Source organism: Tachysurus fulvidraco, chromosome 18 (assembly GCF_022655615.1).
Source record: "Tachysurus fulvidraco isolate hzauxx_2018 chromosome 18, HZAU_PFXX_2.0, whole genome shotgun sequence".
NCBI lineage: Eukaryota > Metazoa > Chordata > Actinopteri > Siluriformes > Bagridae > Tachysurus > Tachysurus fulvidraco.
This window is the reverse complement of record NC_062535.1, coordinates 7,380,087-7,397,700: the sequence shown is the minus strand read 5'-3', so window position 1 is coordinate 7,397,700 and position 17,614 is coordinate 7,380,087. Positions and strand designations below refer to the sequence as shown.

The 17,614-nt window shown below is 37.9% G+C and overlaps 2 protein-coding genes and 1 non-coding gene across 6 annotated transcripts; 1 reads left to right on the top strand and 2 right to left on the bottom strand.

Moving 5' to 3' along the window:
* Positions 1–1,066: 1,066 nt before the first annotated feature.
* rpl24 (ribosomal protein L24) lies at positions 1,067–5,155 on the bottom strand. The gene is made up of 6 exons (XM_027156222.2): positions 5,077–5,155; positions 4,875–4,950; positions 3,582–3,692; positions 3,189–3,325; positions 1,606–1,669; positions 1,067–1,195 (listed from the first exon to the last, which is right to left on the bottom strand). Exons 1-6 carry the CDS (start codon positions 5,079–5,081, stop codon positions 1,115–1,117), a joined length of 474 nt encoding a protein of 157 aa, XP_027012023.1. The 5' UTR covers positions 5,082–5,155; the 3' UTR covers positions 1,067–1,114.
* On the bottom strand, positions 1,363–1,495 carry LOC113649068. Its single transcript, XR_003442056.1, has one exon. It is a non-coding gene; the product is annotated as a small nucleolar RNA SNORA17 (small nucleolar RNA).
* Positions 4,317–16,664, top strand: cep97 (centrosomal protein 97). 4 transcript variants are annotated; one of them, XM_027156221.2, is made up of 11 exons: positions 4,317–4,491; positions 6,374–6,516; positions 7,655–7,813; positions 7,898–7,999; positions 8,107–8,220; positions 8,324–8,490; positions 9,399–9,563; positions 11,184–11,314; positions 12,006–12,588; positions 13,730–13,805; positions 15,722–16,664. In XM_027156221.2, exons 3-11 carry the CDS (start codon positions 7,685–7,687, stop codon positions 16,142–16,144), a joined length of 1,890 nt encoding a protein of 629 aa, XP_027012022.2. In that variant the 5' UTR covers positions 4,317–4,491; positions 6,374–6,516; positions 7,655–7,684; the 3' UTR covers positions 16,145–16,664. The 4 variants fall into 4 exon arrangements, with proteins under 4 accessions (XP_027012022.2, XP_047659226.1, XP_027012020.2 ...); XM_047803270.1 differs by lacking the exon at positions 4,317–4,491 and adding an exon at positions 5,258–5,367 and having other exon boundaries at positions 8,209–8,220; XM_027156219.2 differs by lacking the exon at positions 4,317–4,491 and adding an exon at positions 5,258–5,367.
* Positions 16,665–17,614: the final 950 nt, after the last annotated feature.

The window sequence follows — 17,614 nt, the reverse complement described above, 5'->3', positions numbered from 1 at the left end:
TCATTTTCACCATGAATAGACGAATGGTGTCACACCAAAGGACAAAAAAACTTAACTTCAGTGGTCTTAAAACATAGTTCAATATTTAAACAATTCTGAAATACTTACCATGTGCACTTCTCATGGCCTTCATAGGGGTCTTCAGTCACATGACCTTGAGTGGGGTCTCTCAATTAAATGTAGTTGTCCATGATATTGCCCACATTAAAATTAGGTTTTTGCATAACACCAAAGGACATTTTTTTCTGTGACAAACTTTATGAAATTCCTACACTTTTAGAAATGTACGTATATGAAAAGTGATGGCCACTTAGTGAAATAGACACTTGCACAATTATGCCAGGAGTGTTCATTAAGATTTTTAAACATTTTCTTTATTTATAAAATGCAATATTTATGAAATAAATGTTGTCTACCTTCACACCATAGGACAATTTTGAGATTTGGCTCAAAGTTGTAAAAAAGCTAACAATAACTGGGATATTAAAACAAGTTCATATAAAACAAGAAAATGTTTAACCATTTACAGTATTCTAAATTATGAAAATGTGAAATAAATTGTGTTTCATCTTCTGTGACAGTGAAAAAGCCATGTCACGTCAACTACCCATATCCAGTTTTGGTGAGAATGTGTCCACTCTAGCCCATCGGTCACAAAGTTCAAGATTAATTACTGCACCATTCTGAGTTAACTGCAGACATTGTGCATAAAAAACCCCAGATCAGCACTTGCAGAAATAGTTGAACCAGCACATCTGCATGATTGCACTGCAGGCACAAAACTGTTTTGGATAATTGCATGAATAAATAACTTCAAACACTGGAAATAACTGGTTGCTATAACCTGGCTAAAATCCATAAACCAAGAAATGCATGTAAAGAGCCAAAAAAAAAATATGGCATGATACTTTAGCATTTCCAAAGTCACCATTTTATTGCCCAGTAGTGGGTTATTTTACCTCCAGCCTACATGGCCAGAAACATAATGAAGAAGCATTCAGTTTGTCCTCATCTTTACAATTCATCAGAAACAAATAGTGTAGAAGGAGGAAGTCAACAGTCCATCAAGATTGTATTGTGATAATTTTATTAGTACACAAAACACCAGACCAATTTAACGTTTTCCACCAACACGAGGAGCGTTGACTTTCATAGGCTTGGCAATCTTCTGTTTGGGCGCAGCCTTGGTAGGGGCCTGTGGGGAACAGCAACATGACTTCCAGGATTACATTACAGCCTTCTCAAAAAAATAAAACTAGTAAAGCAAGTGCATTATTATAGGAAATAATGTATTCTATTATAGGAAACCTACATTATACAAACATTCTAAAATAGGAATTAATCAGCTACTTATAACTAAGGTTTGTAGGGCTATAAAGACACTGAGAACCCATTTCTAGAGTTGGGTACTAGGCGTAAACATAGCCCTTTGTTCTATGCCACCTTATGACACAGAAACGACACAGAGCCGTACTGCAACGCCTCAAGGGGCAACAAAAACCTCATAAAAAGAGTGATTGCATAAACATCACCTGACCAAGCTGAGAAATGCAATCAACTTTCAAATTACTTCCCAGTAAAACCACAGTGCAAGTTTTTACTTACCTTGGTACTCTTGGTGGTCACTTTCTTGGCTGCCTGCTTTGCCTTCTTGGCCTCCTTGGCAGCCCTGAAAAAATAGAAGAAATATGCACATAAGTAAACAGGTTTGACATTCAAGTCACAATGTCACAGTGATCGATAACCAGTCAACACTAATCAAGGATCATTATAACCTGGTAATTCAGGTTCTAAAGCCGAACAGCTGGAAGTGTCAAGGAATTAACCGAGAGAATCTCAGATATACCCCTCTACCTCATCTGTGTTTAAGGCAGAATGTTTAAGAAAACCCATTCTGAGCAAATTCACTAAAATTTCAAACCAATTCCACCACAAACGGGGCTTAGGGAAACAAGGCAAACGTCTCAGGTGATCCTTTAGAATAGAATTCACATTATATTTCAGTAGAAAACAGGAATAGTTTGAATTCTCTTTGCGGCTGGGAAAGGGTTATGTGATATTCTACAAGCTCTTAGCCAAGGATTTTCTTCACCCCATGGCAGTAGTTCAATGCATCCACACCAGCAGTTTCATTTCATATAGGAATTGTCACTTATGAAATCTGAGGGGAAAATGGGTTTGGCCTCAAACGGTTTTGAAAGAAAAATGAAATAAAAAGGTAACATTACATGAACAGAAAGTGTAATTAGAGAAGTTAAGAGTGCATATTGTACACAAAATACAGCAGTATCACATTAATGCTTAACTATGCTCATGTTAACCATCAAGTTCAGTAGACAAAGCTGTAATAAAATCTTTGTGGAGAACTAGTGGCACTGAGATTAACACTAACATTTAAATTAACTTTCTGCTGAGCTGCAGGTTCTGTACTAAACATTTCATGGGTTTCAATTGGTTTTTACATTCAAATGGATAAACAGGCACTCAAGTCACACATGATATGAAAACATGCCTGTAAATACAGAATTAGAACAATAACTAATAATAGCAGGACAATTATAACCGACCTCCCTAATCTCCATATGAGCCACACAATCGAATTGTATCTTCGACTGATGGACCTTCCAGCAGTCATACAAAATTCAGGTCCTGTGAAATACCACCTTTTACAACTTTGGGTACATGGGGACAAGCAGCTTGCAACCAATGAAACACCTAGCTTGTAACATCAATGTGCACAGTATTTTAAGTCTACCACACCATCTGCTGTATATGGTATAATTAAATGACATATTAACACTCTGTTTTAATTATTTCCTTCCAAATTCCTTCCATTAGTGATGAAGATAAAGCACAGGTTTACTGTGAGTAGAAAACTGTATTTACAAAGAAATAGTAACCACAAACAGGATGATTTCTAAATAAATTTAGATGGTGAAAAAAAAGTGGATATTTGTAGTTGTAGGGACACTTTCAAGACAACATTTGCATTAATGGATGGACAGACCACTGTAAACAGAGTTGCAGTAATCATTGAACCCATTATCAAGTCCCTATTGTTTCTCAGGTGCAAATTTTAACCTTCAGTGAAAAGTATGCAATACTATTAAAAAAGAAAAATCCACACTGAGGAAAAATGAACCGTTTATTTTTCAGTAGCCTAATTCATAAAATTATCAATCACTGACCTGATAGCCTGCTCTCTCTGCGCCTTGCGCACCTCGGGCTTCTGGTTCCTCTTGGCCAGGATCTCAGCAAGAGAGGCACCAGTGATGGCCCTCTGGAACTTCACTGCGCGGCGTGTGCGTTTTTTTGTCACCTCTTCCTGTTAGAGCAAGGTGCCATCAAAAGATGTTAGCAATTGCTCAGAGAATCACCTTGACGTGTATAATCTAAATGCTTGTGTACAGCTAAATAAACCACATTTATAGCAGTTAAGAAAATAAAAACACCATTGACTGTTTAGTAGCTCATGAAAGATATCATTGAGATCAACTCAAAAGATATACAAGACAGTCCACCAATGCAAAGTCTCACATGCACCTGCTAGAGGTGAAGATCAGAAGAGGATTCAGACTTACAGACTGGCCCTTCTTGTGCTTGCGCCTGTACAGAACGGTCCAGTTGATCTGCCTGGGGTTCCTCTTGGTCAGGAAAGCAGATTCGCACTTGGCATTCAAAAACTGGAACACCTGGAAAAGGACAGGAAAATGAGAAGAGCAACACTTCCAACTGTCATGCATTCTGCTACACATTGGCACTTTCTTTTATATATAAATTTATTTATACACCCACTACCATAACAGACCATCTCAAGTCTAGCATAAACTGTTTAAAACTGGAAAAAAGCTCAGACAAAAATCTCAGTCTGTAAGAAGAGTAATGTGTGAAAATAATTTTAAGTCTGTTTTACTTCTGGGATATTTTTTTGAAATCACACAGTAGCCAAATCAAGTGACAATGCTAGTTCATTTCAAACTTTACATTAGTCTTGTGGTTCCTGCCTAATATGAAAGTAAAGGGCAAGGTAACTCAGGATCCCATCTGTCTCTGTGCACCATTTGCCCCATTGTTTAAGGTGGTTATTTGCACTACCATGCACTTCACACTTTTCTCACATGTACACAACTGACCAGTCATATACTCTATTTATATTTAATACTTATACTGTCTATTGTATCACATGCATTTTATTGTATAGCTTGTATAGTATAAATGTTATTTATGTCTAATTTTGAGAGTCACAAACTGCTAGAACCAAATTCCTTGTGTGTGTGTCAACACACTTGGCTAATGAATCTGATTCTGATTCTGAACTAAGGCACTTGGCACGAATAAACAGCTAAAGTAATGACTGCTTAAATTGGCAGCACTTTAACGTTAAGATACAGCTTTCTGTACTGAACATAGCAGAATAATTCGGTTAAAAATGTGAGAGATGTTATTAAAGCAAACGTTGCTTGAAGTCGAAGGCTTTTACCGACCAAAAAGGTGACGATATGCTCTCTATGCTATATTAGACTGCAAAGAGTACTGTACTAATAATGTGTGAGACATTAGTTTCTATGTACTGCTGATTAACGTAGTCATCATTATTATTATTATTTATCATCATTATCATCACGTCTACCATAAGTCCAGCCTGATGTTTTGCTATCAAAGCTAACGCCGTGCTAACTAGGCTAACACCGCGCTAAATAGGCTAACTATGCTAACTGACGGGACAAACATTAGTGCTCGAATAAAAATACCCCAATACAAACACTACATCAAATTAAAGGCTTAAATCGTCTACAAACAGAAAAGAATTAAATAAAAGCACAAAAGTTCAGTCCTCGACGCTGAGACTTTAAAAACAAGCTGCATTTATTTACCTTTCCGTCGATTCGGGCATATCGCCGGCCGTGACCGGGATAAATCTTATACCCACTGAAACTGCACAACTCGACCCTGTAAGTCAGAAATAACACGCGATTAATGACCCAACAAACTTCTAACGTGCGACACGAACCTAAATACGGAGCTATTTTACAGATTTTAGGTTAGATGGATACGGATAACATAAGCAACACGTACTTCATGGCGGCGAGAGAGAGACAGGAAAGAGGAAGTGGAATTGTGGGTAGGCGGTTTATAAAGATAGTCGTTTGATGAAAACGTTATATTTTTAAAAATCTAAGGCGTGGTTGAAATCGCAATTTGGAACCAAATCTTGGAAAATTTTCGAAAAATAAATATGTTTGTTAAATCGATGTAGCCAATCAAATTCGTGATCGGTTGCCCTGGCGGTGGCTGAAGCGGGAAGTATGGCGGCGACGGAGGAAGCTAGTTTTTATCATCCTGTCACTCAAATGGCAAAACCCGAGGGTAGGTTTGTGGTATTACGTTCTTACTTTTTTCCTACCTGAAAGCTATGTTAATATAATTTTTTGCGGTGTAATTTCGCGTGTGGAAGTTGTTATCAACGCGCGTTAGCTATTTATACGACTGATTAGCTTAGTATTTGTAAACACTTGTAACGGCTACTAACGGTTGTTATGGCTGTGTATGTTTTGTTTTTGTGTTTAGATTTATAACATACTTTAGATTAGGCTTTTTTAGCCTAAATGAGCTGGTTTTGAGTCATCTGGCTTGAGAGATCATGCAGCATCAGGTCTTGGTCTTAGTTTTTACCTTTTGAAAGATTGCTGTGTTTAAGATAAGATAAGATATACCTTTATTCGTCCCACAATGGGGGAAATTTCACTGTTACAGCAGCCAAGAGTAATAAAATGCAAATATATAAAAAGAATAAAGACATAATATACAGTATATACAAAACACAATGTATAAAAAAAGATGTTATTGCACATGTTTAAAATACTTTGTTACTTTGTTATTGTTTATTATTGCAGTGAAACAGTAATAACAGTGTGTAATTATGGTGACTGGTTCACTGGGATCAGCTTTGATTGTAAAGTCTAATAGCAGCAGGGAAAAAGACCGTCTGTATCGCTCCTTCAGACACTTAGGATGTAACAGTCTGTCACTGAAGGAGCTGCTCAGAGATGAAACCGTTTCATACAGGGGGTGAGAGTCATTCTGCAGTAATGATGATAGTTTTGCTACCATCCTTAATTTTCCCAACTCCTGTACAGTGTCCAGAGTAATCCCCAGGACTGAGTTGGCTTTCCTGATCAGCTTGTCCAGTCTTTTCCTTTCTGCAGTAGAGATGCAGCTGCACCAGCATACCACACCATAGAATATGGCTGAGGCCACCACAGAGTCAAAAAAGGTCTTCAGTAGCTCTCCCTGCACTCCAAAAGACCTTGAAAGAGTCTGCTCTGCCCTTTTTTGTAGATTGCCTCAGTGTTGTCTGTCTGTTTATGTTCAGGTCCTGGTTTGGTTGATCTTTCAAGTCAAGGTATCCACAAGCTGGATCCGAACTTCTGTTCACTGGACACACGCACACTCATCTTAGACCAGAACCATATCATCAAACTGGAACATCTGGAGAAGAATGTAGCTATTCAGCAGGTACCTCTACCGACATTTCATGTGTATTGGAAGGGATTCCTATCCTATTTGTTTAATTTGATTGCTTGCATTTGCTCTTGTAGACCGAAACCATGGAAATCTGTTGCTGCATTGTTCATTACGTCCAAATCATCTCATGTTGCTTTGACTTTCTGTGATGTTCTCGTGATGGTCTTAACTTCTGTGATGACAGAAGTTAAGTTCAGGCAGGGATGTGGAAATGCCTAAAAAACAAATATTTATAGGAGATGTGCTTAATAACATCACTGTGAGATCTGGATTATTTTATTTACAAATGTGATAGTCTTAATTTTTGGTGAAAGACCAAAAGTCAGTAAGTAGTTCAATTCAATTCATATTTATTTGTGTAGCACTTTTAACAATTGATGTCGTCTCAAAGCAGCTTTACAGAACATAAACATATAACAAAAGGTTAATATAAAGAATAATATAAAGATTAATATAATACAAAAATTCAAGATTAATATTAGATATATTTAATTGTGTTTGTATTTATCCCCAATGAGCAAGTCTGAAGTTACTCAGGTGACTGTGGTGAGGAGGAAAAAATCCCTTAGATGGTAAAGGAAGAAACCTTGAGAGGAACCAGACACAAAGTGTAACCTCATCCTCATATGGGTGACACCGGAGGGTGTGGTTATAAATATACAGACTGATAAATTTGAAGCTGTGGTAGTTCAGAATTTGCCATTAAATTATTTTTTGATCTAGCATCAAGTGATCTTGCTATATGAATAGCATTAATATGAATAAGAAATAAAATACCCATCTAGCAGGTCTAATGATCAATTTTATTAATTAATATGAAACGGCATCTGGCTTCATAACACCAGACTTTTTTTTTTCTTTTTCATTTTCATCCTGCTTTTAATCAAATAATGTGGAGGAATCATTTTTGTTGTTGCACTTTTATGAGTATCATTGTTGTGCAACTACTGCACCAAACATACTCGCTCTGTATGAGCCATAAATATGCATTTGGAACATGCATATATTTTAGAGAGGTTTCAAACCAAAATCCCCCATGTACACTTCTGGGAGGTTTTTTTTGTAAGTTTTTTTAAGGTGCCCAGTTGTCTTTCCTTCTTTGTTAACACTATTTTCTCCCCTTGAACAGCTCTCCGTGGCTTGTAATCGGCTAGTTCGTATGATGGGTGTGTCAAAACTTACAAACCTGAGGGTCTTGAACCTCCCTAACAATAGCATTGGCTACATCGAGGGAATGAAAGACCTGGTGCATCTTGAGTGGCTAAACTTAGCAGGAAACAACATCAAGGTACAGATAGTAACAGCCGTTTGAGGAGAAGGCATCTGGTGTCCGTGATTTGTTTCCGATCTTCAAGGTTCTGTATTCTTTTAGGTCATTGAGCAGTTAAACAGCTGTATAGCACTGCAACATCTGGACCTGTCTGACAACAACATTTCTCACACGGGTGACATTTCAAAACTCTCTGCCTTAAAGGTGCGCATCAGAATATTTATAGCGTGGCTACACAGTATAGAATTTATGTCTCAAATTATACACTGTTGATAACTCTGTGTCTTAATGGAGTGTTTCATTTGCCCCAGACACTTCTTCTCAATGGCAACATTATAACAAGTCTGCGTTCTTCCCCCGTCCATTTTCCTCTAAACCTCTGTGTTCTCTCATTGGCTGAAAATGAAATCCAGGACCTCGCTGAGGTAGTCATGAACATGTCCAGTCTTAATAACTCCTAGATTCATGTAGAATTGCTTTAAAATTGTTGCATTAACCCAATGGTCTCTTTGAAAATATCTCATTCAGGTGTCCTACTTAGCACCTCTCCACAACCTCCAGCAGTTGTCCATCATGAACAACCCATGTGTGATGGCTACATCCTCAATGCCCGGATGTGATCATCGCCCATATGTTGTGAGCTGGTGCCTTAATTTGAAGGTGCTTGATGGATATGTGGTGTCACAAAAAGAAGGGTGAGTAATTCTTAGCTTAAAACTCTTTGCTTTGCATGTTGATTCATTTACACTTTGGTTAGTGGATTCCTTCATTATTATTATTATAGTGGTGTTTCAGAGCCTGTTGTTAGTAGTGCCACTGTAAATTAGTCTTTGCTTCATCTCTTCCTATAGAGAGCGACATGATAGCTTTTTCAATTTAAAAGAACACATTTCAGTTTGTGTAGCATTTTTAGCAATAGATACTGTCACTAATGAGCTTTACAGAAACACCAATGTAATTTTGGATCCCTAATCACCAAGCAAGATAGTGATTTAAAAAAAAAAAAAAAACTGAGACAACATGAAGCAGATCCCACAGACTTCTTCTAGAAGGAACCAGATAATCGCAGTGGACAGATTTAGAAGTGTAAATAGCACTGGGTTGAACAGATGTTCAATCAAGCATATTATGAATACGCCTTGGTATGTTCAGCTCTCTCACCTCCCCATCTGTACAATCTACTCAAATAATACCAACACTACGAGCATCATGCATCATGCTTGTCATCCAGGTGCTCGGTATAACAGCATCAAATAACTGCATGGATTTCTGGATCTTTGAATCCAACATTTGCTCTCTCCATTACTTATGTATTGGATTTCTCCTTATTATAACATTCCACTTGGTTATTAAAGACAAGAAGCTTTTACAGTGAAACATGTCTGCTATTCTTTGCGTGTGAGATTGTAACTACACCAATGCACCACCAATGCCCCCAGTGACCTCACCAACCAATAATCTGGGACTCCAATATCAAGGTTCTTTTTAGTTCAGTTGTACCATTACACCATACCAAATTTTAAAAGGTTTACAACAATGCCTGTGGTGTTGTAAGCATTAGTCTTTGCTGTAAGTGAATTTTGTGACTTATTTATTACTCCAGGCTTAAAGCAGAGTGGTTGTACAGCCAAGGCAAAGGACGTACATTTCGTCCAGGACAGCACAAGCAGCTAGTCCAGTACCTGGTTTCCACATGCCCCTTGACCTCCTCAACCTCACTGCAGTCTGCTGAGGATGCCAAGCTGGAGAGGATCCTCAGCAAACAGAGGTACCCCATTGATTACAGACAGATTTATTTCAACTTCAATTCCCTACATCTGAATCCCTGTGCATCAAATGTTTGGTACAACAAGATGACAGCCTGAACAATCTGAACAATCTGGAAGAGTCTAGGAATTACTGTAATGATCTTTAGAGGATTCATATGTCATAATGGGGTGTTAATTAGGATTAGATCCCTTGATACCATAGGAAAACCCAAGCAACTCAGCCTAGACCTAAGAAAAAATATCTTGAAACTCCACAAGTCTGATTTCTCTTTAGAATCACTGTTCAGCCAGCTCAGTATACAGTGAACATCAGTATCATCCGGGGAAAAAAAGGTTTTAAAAGAGTTTTAACTCCCAAGGATGAACAAACTTTGGTCTAAATGGTTCATCTGAACCCCTACACAACTACAAATGAACTGGTGAAGGAGCTGGAGGCACGAGGTATCACAGTATATTCAGTTAACATTAAGAGAGACCTATAACGCTATAGCCTGAAAGTCTACATGCAAGAAAGTACCCCAGTATAAAAAAGCCAGGTATACATTTGCAGGTGTAGCACGCAGGCATCAGCATCCAAGGGACCAGTGCTAAAACAACACCTCAGAACATTTTGGTACTAACTGGGTCTTCCAGCAAGACAGTGATGCTAAGCATACCTCTAAAGTAAAGTGAAAGTATTACTGTGGCCATCACAAGACCTGACCTGAGTCACAAAGAAACTTGGTGGACTGAAGTGAAAAAAGTGTGTCTGAGCAAGAATACCTACAAACTTGAACAACTTACAAGAATGTGGAAGTAATCGTACTACCTGACGCATTTGATTCGAGATAAGCAATTAATATGGAAACTTTTAACCCACTGAAAATTATTATTTTAAAGTGACTATTTATAGAAATAAACTAGATATTTTTAAAGTAGATAACTGGATTAAGTAGATATCACAGGAAAGGTATGGTAACATGAATTGAGTAGAATTGTGAGCTATGTGTTTTGGTTTTGATCTAACTATATACCTTCTGTAGTGGAATTTTTCACTTTAGAGATGTTCATAAAAACCTGTCCTTCAATGCTTCTGTATCTCCCATGGCTGGTAGTTATTGTGACTAGAGATTGCAGTTGTTTCTTCCTAAAACTGCTTCCATCAGACCTTTCCTGTGAGACCTGAGACCCGTGGGATCTTGGTACAGTAGGTACAGATTAGCTTGGTCAGAAGATGAGCAGGTGATGCTTCTAAGCCAGTGGTTGATTTTTTTGCTTTTAAATGTCCTGTTTCATTTTTTTCCCTGTCTATAAAATCCTGATGTTATCAATGATGGGGCCCTTCCTCTCTGATGTTACACGTGGAGTGTTGGGTCCTTCTGCAAAGCTGAACGCAATAAACCGTGAAACATTTTTTACTCTTACCCATGCCTACCGGTGTGATATTTTATGCTTTAATTCTCTCAAACCTCAAAACTTCCACGACACTTCATAATAACTCTTTAAAGCAATAATCTTTTAATCTAAATTATTTAAATAATAATTTAAAATTATTATAATTTAATATAATTTAATAATTTAAAAATAATAATCTAAATATTTTAAAAGCTGACTAGTCTCTCCCATATGTGTCCATTCAGGCAGCATCAGAAACAGCTTCTCCAGGAAGGTCAGGACAATTCCTCAAGTCCTCTTCCCCCGACTCAGCTGGATATGGATCAGCACTGGAACGATCCAGCCCATAAAAGTCTGAATGTCATCGGTCAACCAGGTTGGTACACAGTCTTAGGTTTAACACATATCAAGGACGTTAAAGGCATAACTTGGGGAGTGTCACATTAATCAGCTAAGATTAACAAATCTATTCACCGCATCGCATGTGTGTAGCGAATGTGTAATAACTGTAATGTTGATGTTTCTCCATAGCATAGCAAACACTTTTACTCAAAACTCATAATGGCTTGAATTGACAATTAGAACAGTACTGAATTCTGTTAATAAACATATAAACTTAATTCCAGTTATATTGCTTACATACACCACCATACGCAGTACAGCATTTAATAAAAATGGATTAAAAATCTAATTACAATTAAATAGAAATTAACTGTACAGTAAGAAAGGGGAAAATATTGAAAATATAATATATGAATACAGGCTGGTGTTAGAAGAGTGTTGTTATGAATACGGTGCAGATATGTGTAATGTTTGCTGTACAGAACACATAATGTGACACTCACCAGACCACAAAGTCATGGCATAGTCAGATCTAGTGGTCAGAAATAGTAATCAAGTGTCTTTCAACCTAAGCTCTGCTGTTTTTTATAATTATGTACCTTAAACTTTGCTAAATTTCACTAACCCATTGTTGAAATGTCACACAAAACTATACCTCGCGTTTTATTTACATCTATCTTCTCTACTCTAAACTTATTTTTTTTGTCCATTGCTGATTATGACAGAAGCTTCTGAACCAGTTGTCCAGATGAATACTTGGATGTCCAATACATCCTCAGAACATGTCCTAGGTGCAGTTCCTGCCCATTCTCGTGATGGGGACAGTCTGGTTCTAGAAGACATGCAGACAGATGAGGAGAAACTTCACGGCAGCCTGCTGTCCTCAGAGTCAGCCTTCCTACCCGTAAACTCTGTTGTCCGCTCACCGTCGCCCGCTGACAGTGAAGAGGAAGAGCTTGACGAGCCCGATTCACTGGCTCCTCCAAATCCAGCTCGATCTCATCCACGCAAAGTGGAGAGAGTGACAAGCTTTCACACCGTAGAGAAAGGAGAACACTTAGAAGCTGACAGAATGGTTCATTTGCAAGGCAGCAAGGCCACAAATGCCCCTGAGGCAGGTACTGAGCTGAGAGGACCAAGTGCTATGGTGGCAGAGTGCCATCCACATTCAGCAGCGGTGAAGATTCAGGCCTGGTGGAGGGGACACTGGACTCGACAGCAGCACCCCCAGGCCAAAGAAGTGCGCTGTGAGATTCGCCTACGCCGACTACAGGATCACATCGTCTACCTGACGGCAGAGCTGGAGAGGTAGAAAGTGGCAATTGTTTATAGATTTTATTTGATGATTACACCATCACTAGCACTGCTGGATTCTCAAGTCTTATTAATCAGAAACAGCTATGATATAAGTTCCCACAACTCACAGGGTTATAATAATGCGCCCAGTCACCCATATGTTGACCTACCACAAACAGTTTGTATGCTGTATCAATACAATTTTCCCTCACTGGTAATGAAAGTACTGAAACAGTATACAGACTGCGCACCAGGCCGTCTCTCTTTACATCAGTTCCAGACTACTGTGTTTGTAAGGTTAGTGGTAAACCTTCCCAAAACAGAAGAATGGAGGTTCTTAGAAAAGTGAAGGTTGACAAATTTCATGTTAATTCCCATGGATTTGGGATGGACACACATGGGTGTGATGGTTGTGTCCACATACTTTTAGCCATATAGGGTTTATTTTTGCATTATATCATACAAAGGTACTTATATATTTATGGCATTTGGCAGGCACTCTTGTCCAGAGCAATTGAGGGTTTGGCGCAGTCTCAGCTTGGTGGACCTGAGAATCGAACTCACATCCGATCAGTAGTATAACACAGCAGCCACTAAGCTACAGGCACTTGTATGGTAAAAGCCTCCATGTAACCATATTTTCTAGGGTGTAAATGTTGAAGCTTTCTTTGAGGAAATGTATTTAGAATTTTTGGAATGGATCTAAACTGTTGGTGCTTTGTAAAATTCAAAGGTTTATACAAACTGCTTTTTAAAATGTAAGTACCTTGAAAATAGCCCTTTTTATACAGAAGGACTAGTGAGGGCTGCTCAAAGGTGATAAGAAAAAAGAGATAGTAGGAACTAACTAGTTTTAAGTACATTCCATGCCATTAAACAAACCTGTAAATGATAAAAAAAAAAAAATAAAAAAAAATTAAAAAAAGTATGGGATTAAAAAGTGAATGCCAACACATTATTGCTGGGTTTTAGGAAGCTCATATGAATAAAACTCTGGGAAGTGCTGTTATATTAAAAACTGCTCAAGGCCGTATTAGATCGCCTGGTCTGTGATTATAATTTTTTATTATTTTTCTTTTATGTCCCCACCACCCATCACGTTTTATTCCTCACTGATTAAACATGTATCCCTACATTTCTCTCGTATCTATAGAGTGCAGCAGCAGCAGCAGGAGGAGAAGTTGCAGAGGATGATCCAGGAAGAAGCTGTGAAGTTTCTCTGGAAGCAGGTAAGCATTTACCTCATAAACACTTAACATGTATTTTATACATCTTTTGATAGAAATTTGTCTAATAATTATAATAACCAATATTATTATAATTATAATGACCAATATTAGTCCATGATGCAGTTTAGTCACCGAGAATGAGTTTACTATAAAGATACCTGTTATTGTGGTAGCACACTGAAGCCACGGAGCATGAAGTCTGGTGGTGTAAACCTCAGGCTTCAATGCAATGCAATACAATACAATGTTGATACTTGAGGCAACAGTTCTATATTTGATGATATCAGCTGATAAGATATGACATGATTAGAATTATTTCCCTTCTATTGATATATTGTTGGTTTAGAATCTGGAGTAGGTCTGTGCTAATAATGATGTAGAGCAGGACTATTTTAATTATCGTTTACAGGCAAAACATAATGCTAGTCTATTTGTACTATGAGCTGTGGGATTCAGCTGTAGGCATGAAGCTGTAGGCAATCACTTCTGTTCCCATGTTCAGTATAACTGCATGTTTGTTAGCGCAACAGAAATGAAAATAAAGTGATATTTCAATACACACAACATGGCCAAATGTTCTGTTTATTATTCCCGAAGAAGCCACAATCATTTCATAGCACATAGAACTGTCTGACTAACTCATATCGATTTGCACTTCCAGTACAATTGCCATCCCTTCTTTCTTTTCATCTTTAAGTCTTTGTCAAAAAGCAGATTTACAGAAATATATAGATTCGGGATCTAGATTTCAGTACATATTTTAAACTTAACCCTAATGAACAAGGCAGAGGTGATTGTGGCAAGAAAAAATCCCTGAGATGATATGAGGAAGAAACCTTCAGAGAAACCAGACTCAAAGGGGGGAACCCATCCTTATGTAGGTGACAACGGAGAGTGTGATTCGAAATATATTTCCTCTTTATGACCGTGTACTTCTTTCTATACCTGTGGTCAAAATGTGCAATTACATAACCAGGACATTTCATTCTAGTTTTAACATGAAGTCGATCTTGTTAAAATAATCAGCTGTTAATTTCTTCTGCTGAGCTTTTATATTTCTTAAATCTAAAGTTCTATTTTTAGAAAAGCGTCATTTGCCATGTCTGCTGACCCTGCTATAGAAAGTGTAATTTTACATGACGAACACAGACGTGCTGATATGCGTGATACACACGCTGAAATGTCCCAGTGCAGTAATGGACAATCAGTGGGAACCCTGAGCTTGTTTCTTTATGAGGAGACTGTCTTGGCGCACTCACGTTGATGTGGTTCAATTCAATTATTGCATCTGTCCTTCGAGTTCACTCCAAGGGCTTGTCTTTTAATGCAGGATGCTTTGTCTATATGTGTTGAAGCAGGCTTTAAAGGCTTGATATCCTTTATTTCACAGCCTGTTGCTACATATTATGCAGCGAGGGCAGTACAACGCCTGATAGTTTCTATTAAATGTAGCTTTCTTTTTCTTGCCAGTCATATTCTCTATTCTGCCATCTCACAATTAGGCCTTTTCCCCTTTGCAAGCTCTCCAAAAATGTTTGTTTTTTACTCATTTTTAGCTAGTTTGTGGGCTTACATTTTGGTATCATGTGACTGAAACAGGTACATGTCAAGCATGTAAGAGGAACAGATGGATGTTGTTAAAAAAAGAATCCATTTTTTTTTTCAAAATAGAACATTTTTCAGAGTGAGATTATCAATAAAACGGAAATGAAATAGTAATTTTTTTCTTTCCGTGAGGCCCCGTACTAAAAGACCGGTGCTGGTTCATGGCTGGTTCAATCAGTGCATCAATCCAAATTGTCTGTTTGTACCACCCATAGTGATTAGTGATCTTCACTGAAACCTTTCAATTGAATTGTTGTCTTCAAGATAAGGGGATTATTCAGCACAAATGATCATTCGTTCTCTGATTATAGCTTCAGGCCATGATGGAGTGGCAGTGTTCAGTGAAGGAGCAACTCAGCTGTTTATCCCCCATGCAGAACATTACTGCTGGTCCCATTCCTGCCAGCCCTAAAACCACAGCTCTTCCTATGCCAAGCGAGGTCTCAATCCCTGAATCAGGCTTTCAATCTCCTGGTGACCAGCAGGGGGTGTTGGAAGACAGTATGAGCAGCGCTGCTACAGGCGGCTCTCCTGAAACAGTGCGAACTTTGCAACCTACAAGCTCACCTGGCTCCGGAGCAGATGGAGACAGTCAGGATAGCAGCTTGCTAGAGCAGTATCTCTCCTCCGTGCAGCGCCAGGAAGAGGAGGATGAAGCCAGAGAAAACTGTTCTTCACTGTTTTCTCCGGCTCACGGCTCAGAGGTGTCTTCCTGTCCAGATGTAGTGGGTTAAAGAAAAGAGAACATGCTGCTGAACACAGAGTTGTGAAAAAGTTAAGGAATAAAAAAGGCTTCTATTAGCTTTTTATTCGTTATAAGCATTAATGAGGAGGTGCTAAGTGTTATGTTCTGGCACTAACTCTGGATACATCAGAATCTATGTTCACAAAGGATATGAGCAGTTGAAAGCACTGAGTGAAAATTAGTCACAATAAACCTTTTTAAAATATCCTGGATATCATCAGTGTTTTCTGACTGAATGACACCAGTGTTACTGAGTAACAGCTGTTAGATTTTGAATTGGATATTAAAATGTATTTTTGTACAAAATATTTAACTTTCCCACCTTTTTTGTTTTAAATCGTTTATTTTTGTAGATGTTAAATAAAAATATGAGTGAAACCATAGGTTTTTGTCAGTTTTTCTAAAAAGAAAAACAAAAATGCTTATTTGACTGACACTTAAGCATGCTATATATTGTTTTATTTACTGTGTCTCGTGAAAGTTATTTTCATTAAAGACTTTTGAAGTATTTCTATACTAAGTATTTATACTTCCGCTTTTATCGCATTTGCTGAGCTAGTACAACATAGGATCAGATTTACTCACTTGAGTTAACTAAAACAGGTCCAAGCTAATTTCCCCTGATTTAAAAGACCTTTAAAGCAATGGTTTTCAAGTCCAGCCCCGACAGACTGCTCTGACATGGCAAAATCAAAGCGTGGTCAGACCAGAGAAATCACCTACATTTGCTCTATAGGAATCCCATGTTCGGTTTTGGAATTCACCACCATTAGACATTTACATTTAAATCTGTGTTTAAATGGCATATTCTGCATTTTTTCCTCTTCCTCTCCTATGTGTTACAAGCCTAACATTATTCAGCATGTTTCCAGACACGTCTGAACACACTGGCAGTCGTAATGCCTTTATATATAGTTTGTGTAAATACTTTTTATTACAGTATATCATCAGCCAGTTTATTGTGTGCCACTTGAAATTAGTTGCTGTTGATTTTTACACAATTTTTTTCTAACCGATTTTTTTTTTTAACTGTTTTAAAATAAAATATGTTGAAAATGAAAAGTCTTACTTTGTTGTTGTTTATCTAGCTAATCTAGATTCAGCAGTTTTACTGTCATGTTGAGAACACAGAGAAAAATAGCTGGTCACAAATATAGCTAGAATTCTTTAGAATCGTGTCTGCATCATAGATTTCCTGAATCTTTAAAGAACTCCTCTAGAGGAGTGAAGCAAAAATCTGAAAGACCTTTTACTTTTAGCAATAGGCATTGGCACAAAGCTGTTTAACTGTAGGCTTCCTGGAATGACATACGGAAATCTTGACAGGAGCAAAACTCTCAGGGAAACCTGTCCTTTTCTGCATGTGTGACACCAGATAGAGGGGTCAAAAGAATGTTCCACAATACAGGTGTAAAGGAATTAAAGAAAAAAGTAGTATCTATAAGTATATAACTATACT

Excerpts from the sequence above, each read along its gene's own strand:
- rpl24 (XM_027156222.2), bottom strand. Across the intron at positions 3,326-3,581 it reads AGCACAAGAAGGGCCAGTCT|GAAGAGGTGACAAAAAAACG; the intron begins GTAAGTCTGAAT and ends TTGCTCTAACAG. Across the intron at positions 1,196-1,605 it reads TGACCACCAAGAGTACCAAG|GCCCCTACCAAGGCTGCGCC; the intron begins GTAAGTAAAAAC and ends TGTTCCCCACAG.
- cep97 (XM_027156219.2), top strand. The coding sequence starts at position 5,307 with ATGGCGGCGACGGAGGAAGCTAGTTTTTATCATCCTGTCACTCAAATG. Across the intron at positions 8,000-8,106 it reads CAAAACTCTCTGCCTTAAAG|ACACTTCTTCTCAATGGCAA; the intron begins GTGCGCATCAGA and ends CATTTGCCCCAG. Across the intron at positions 8,491-9,398 it reads GTGGTGTCACAAAAAGAAGG|GCTTAAAGCAGAGTGGTTGT; the intron begins GTGAGTAATTCT and ends TTATTACTCCAG.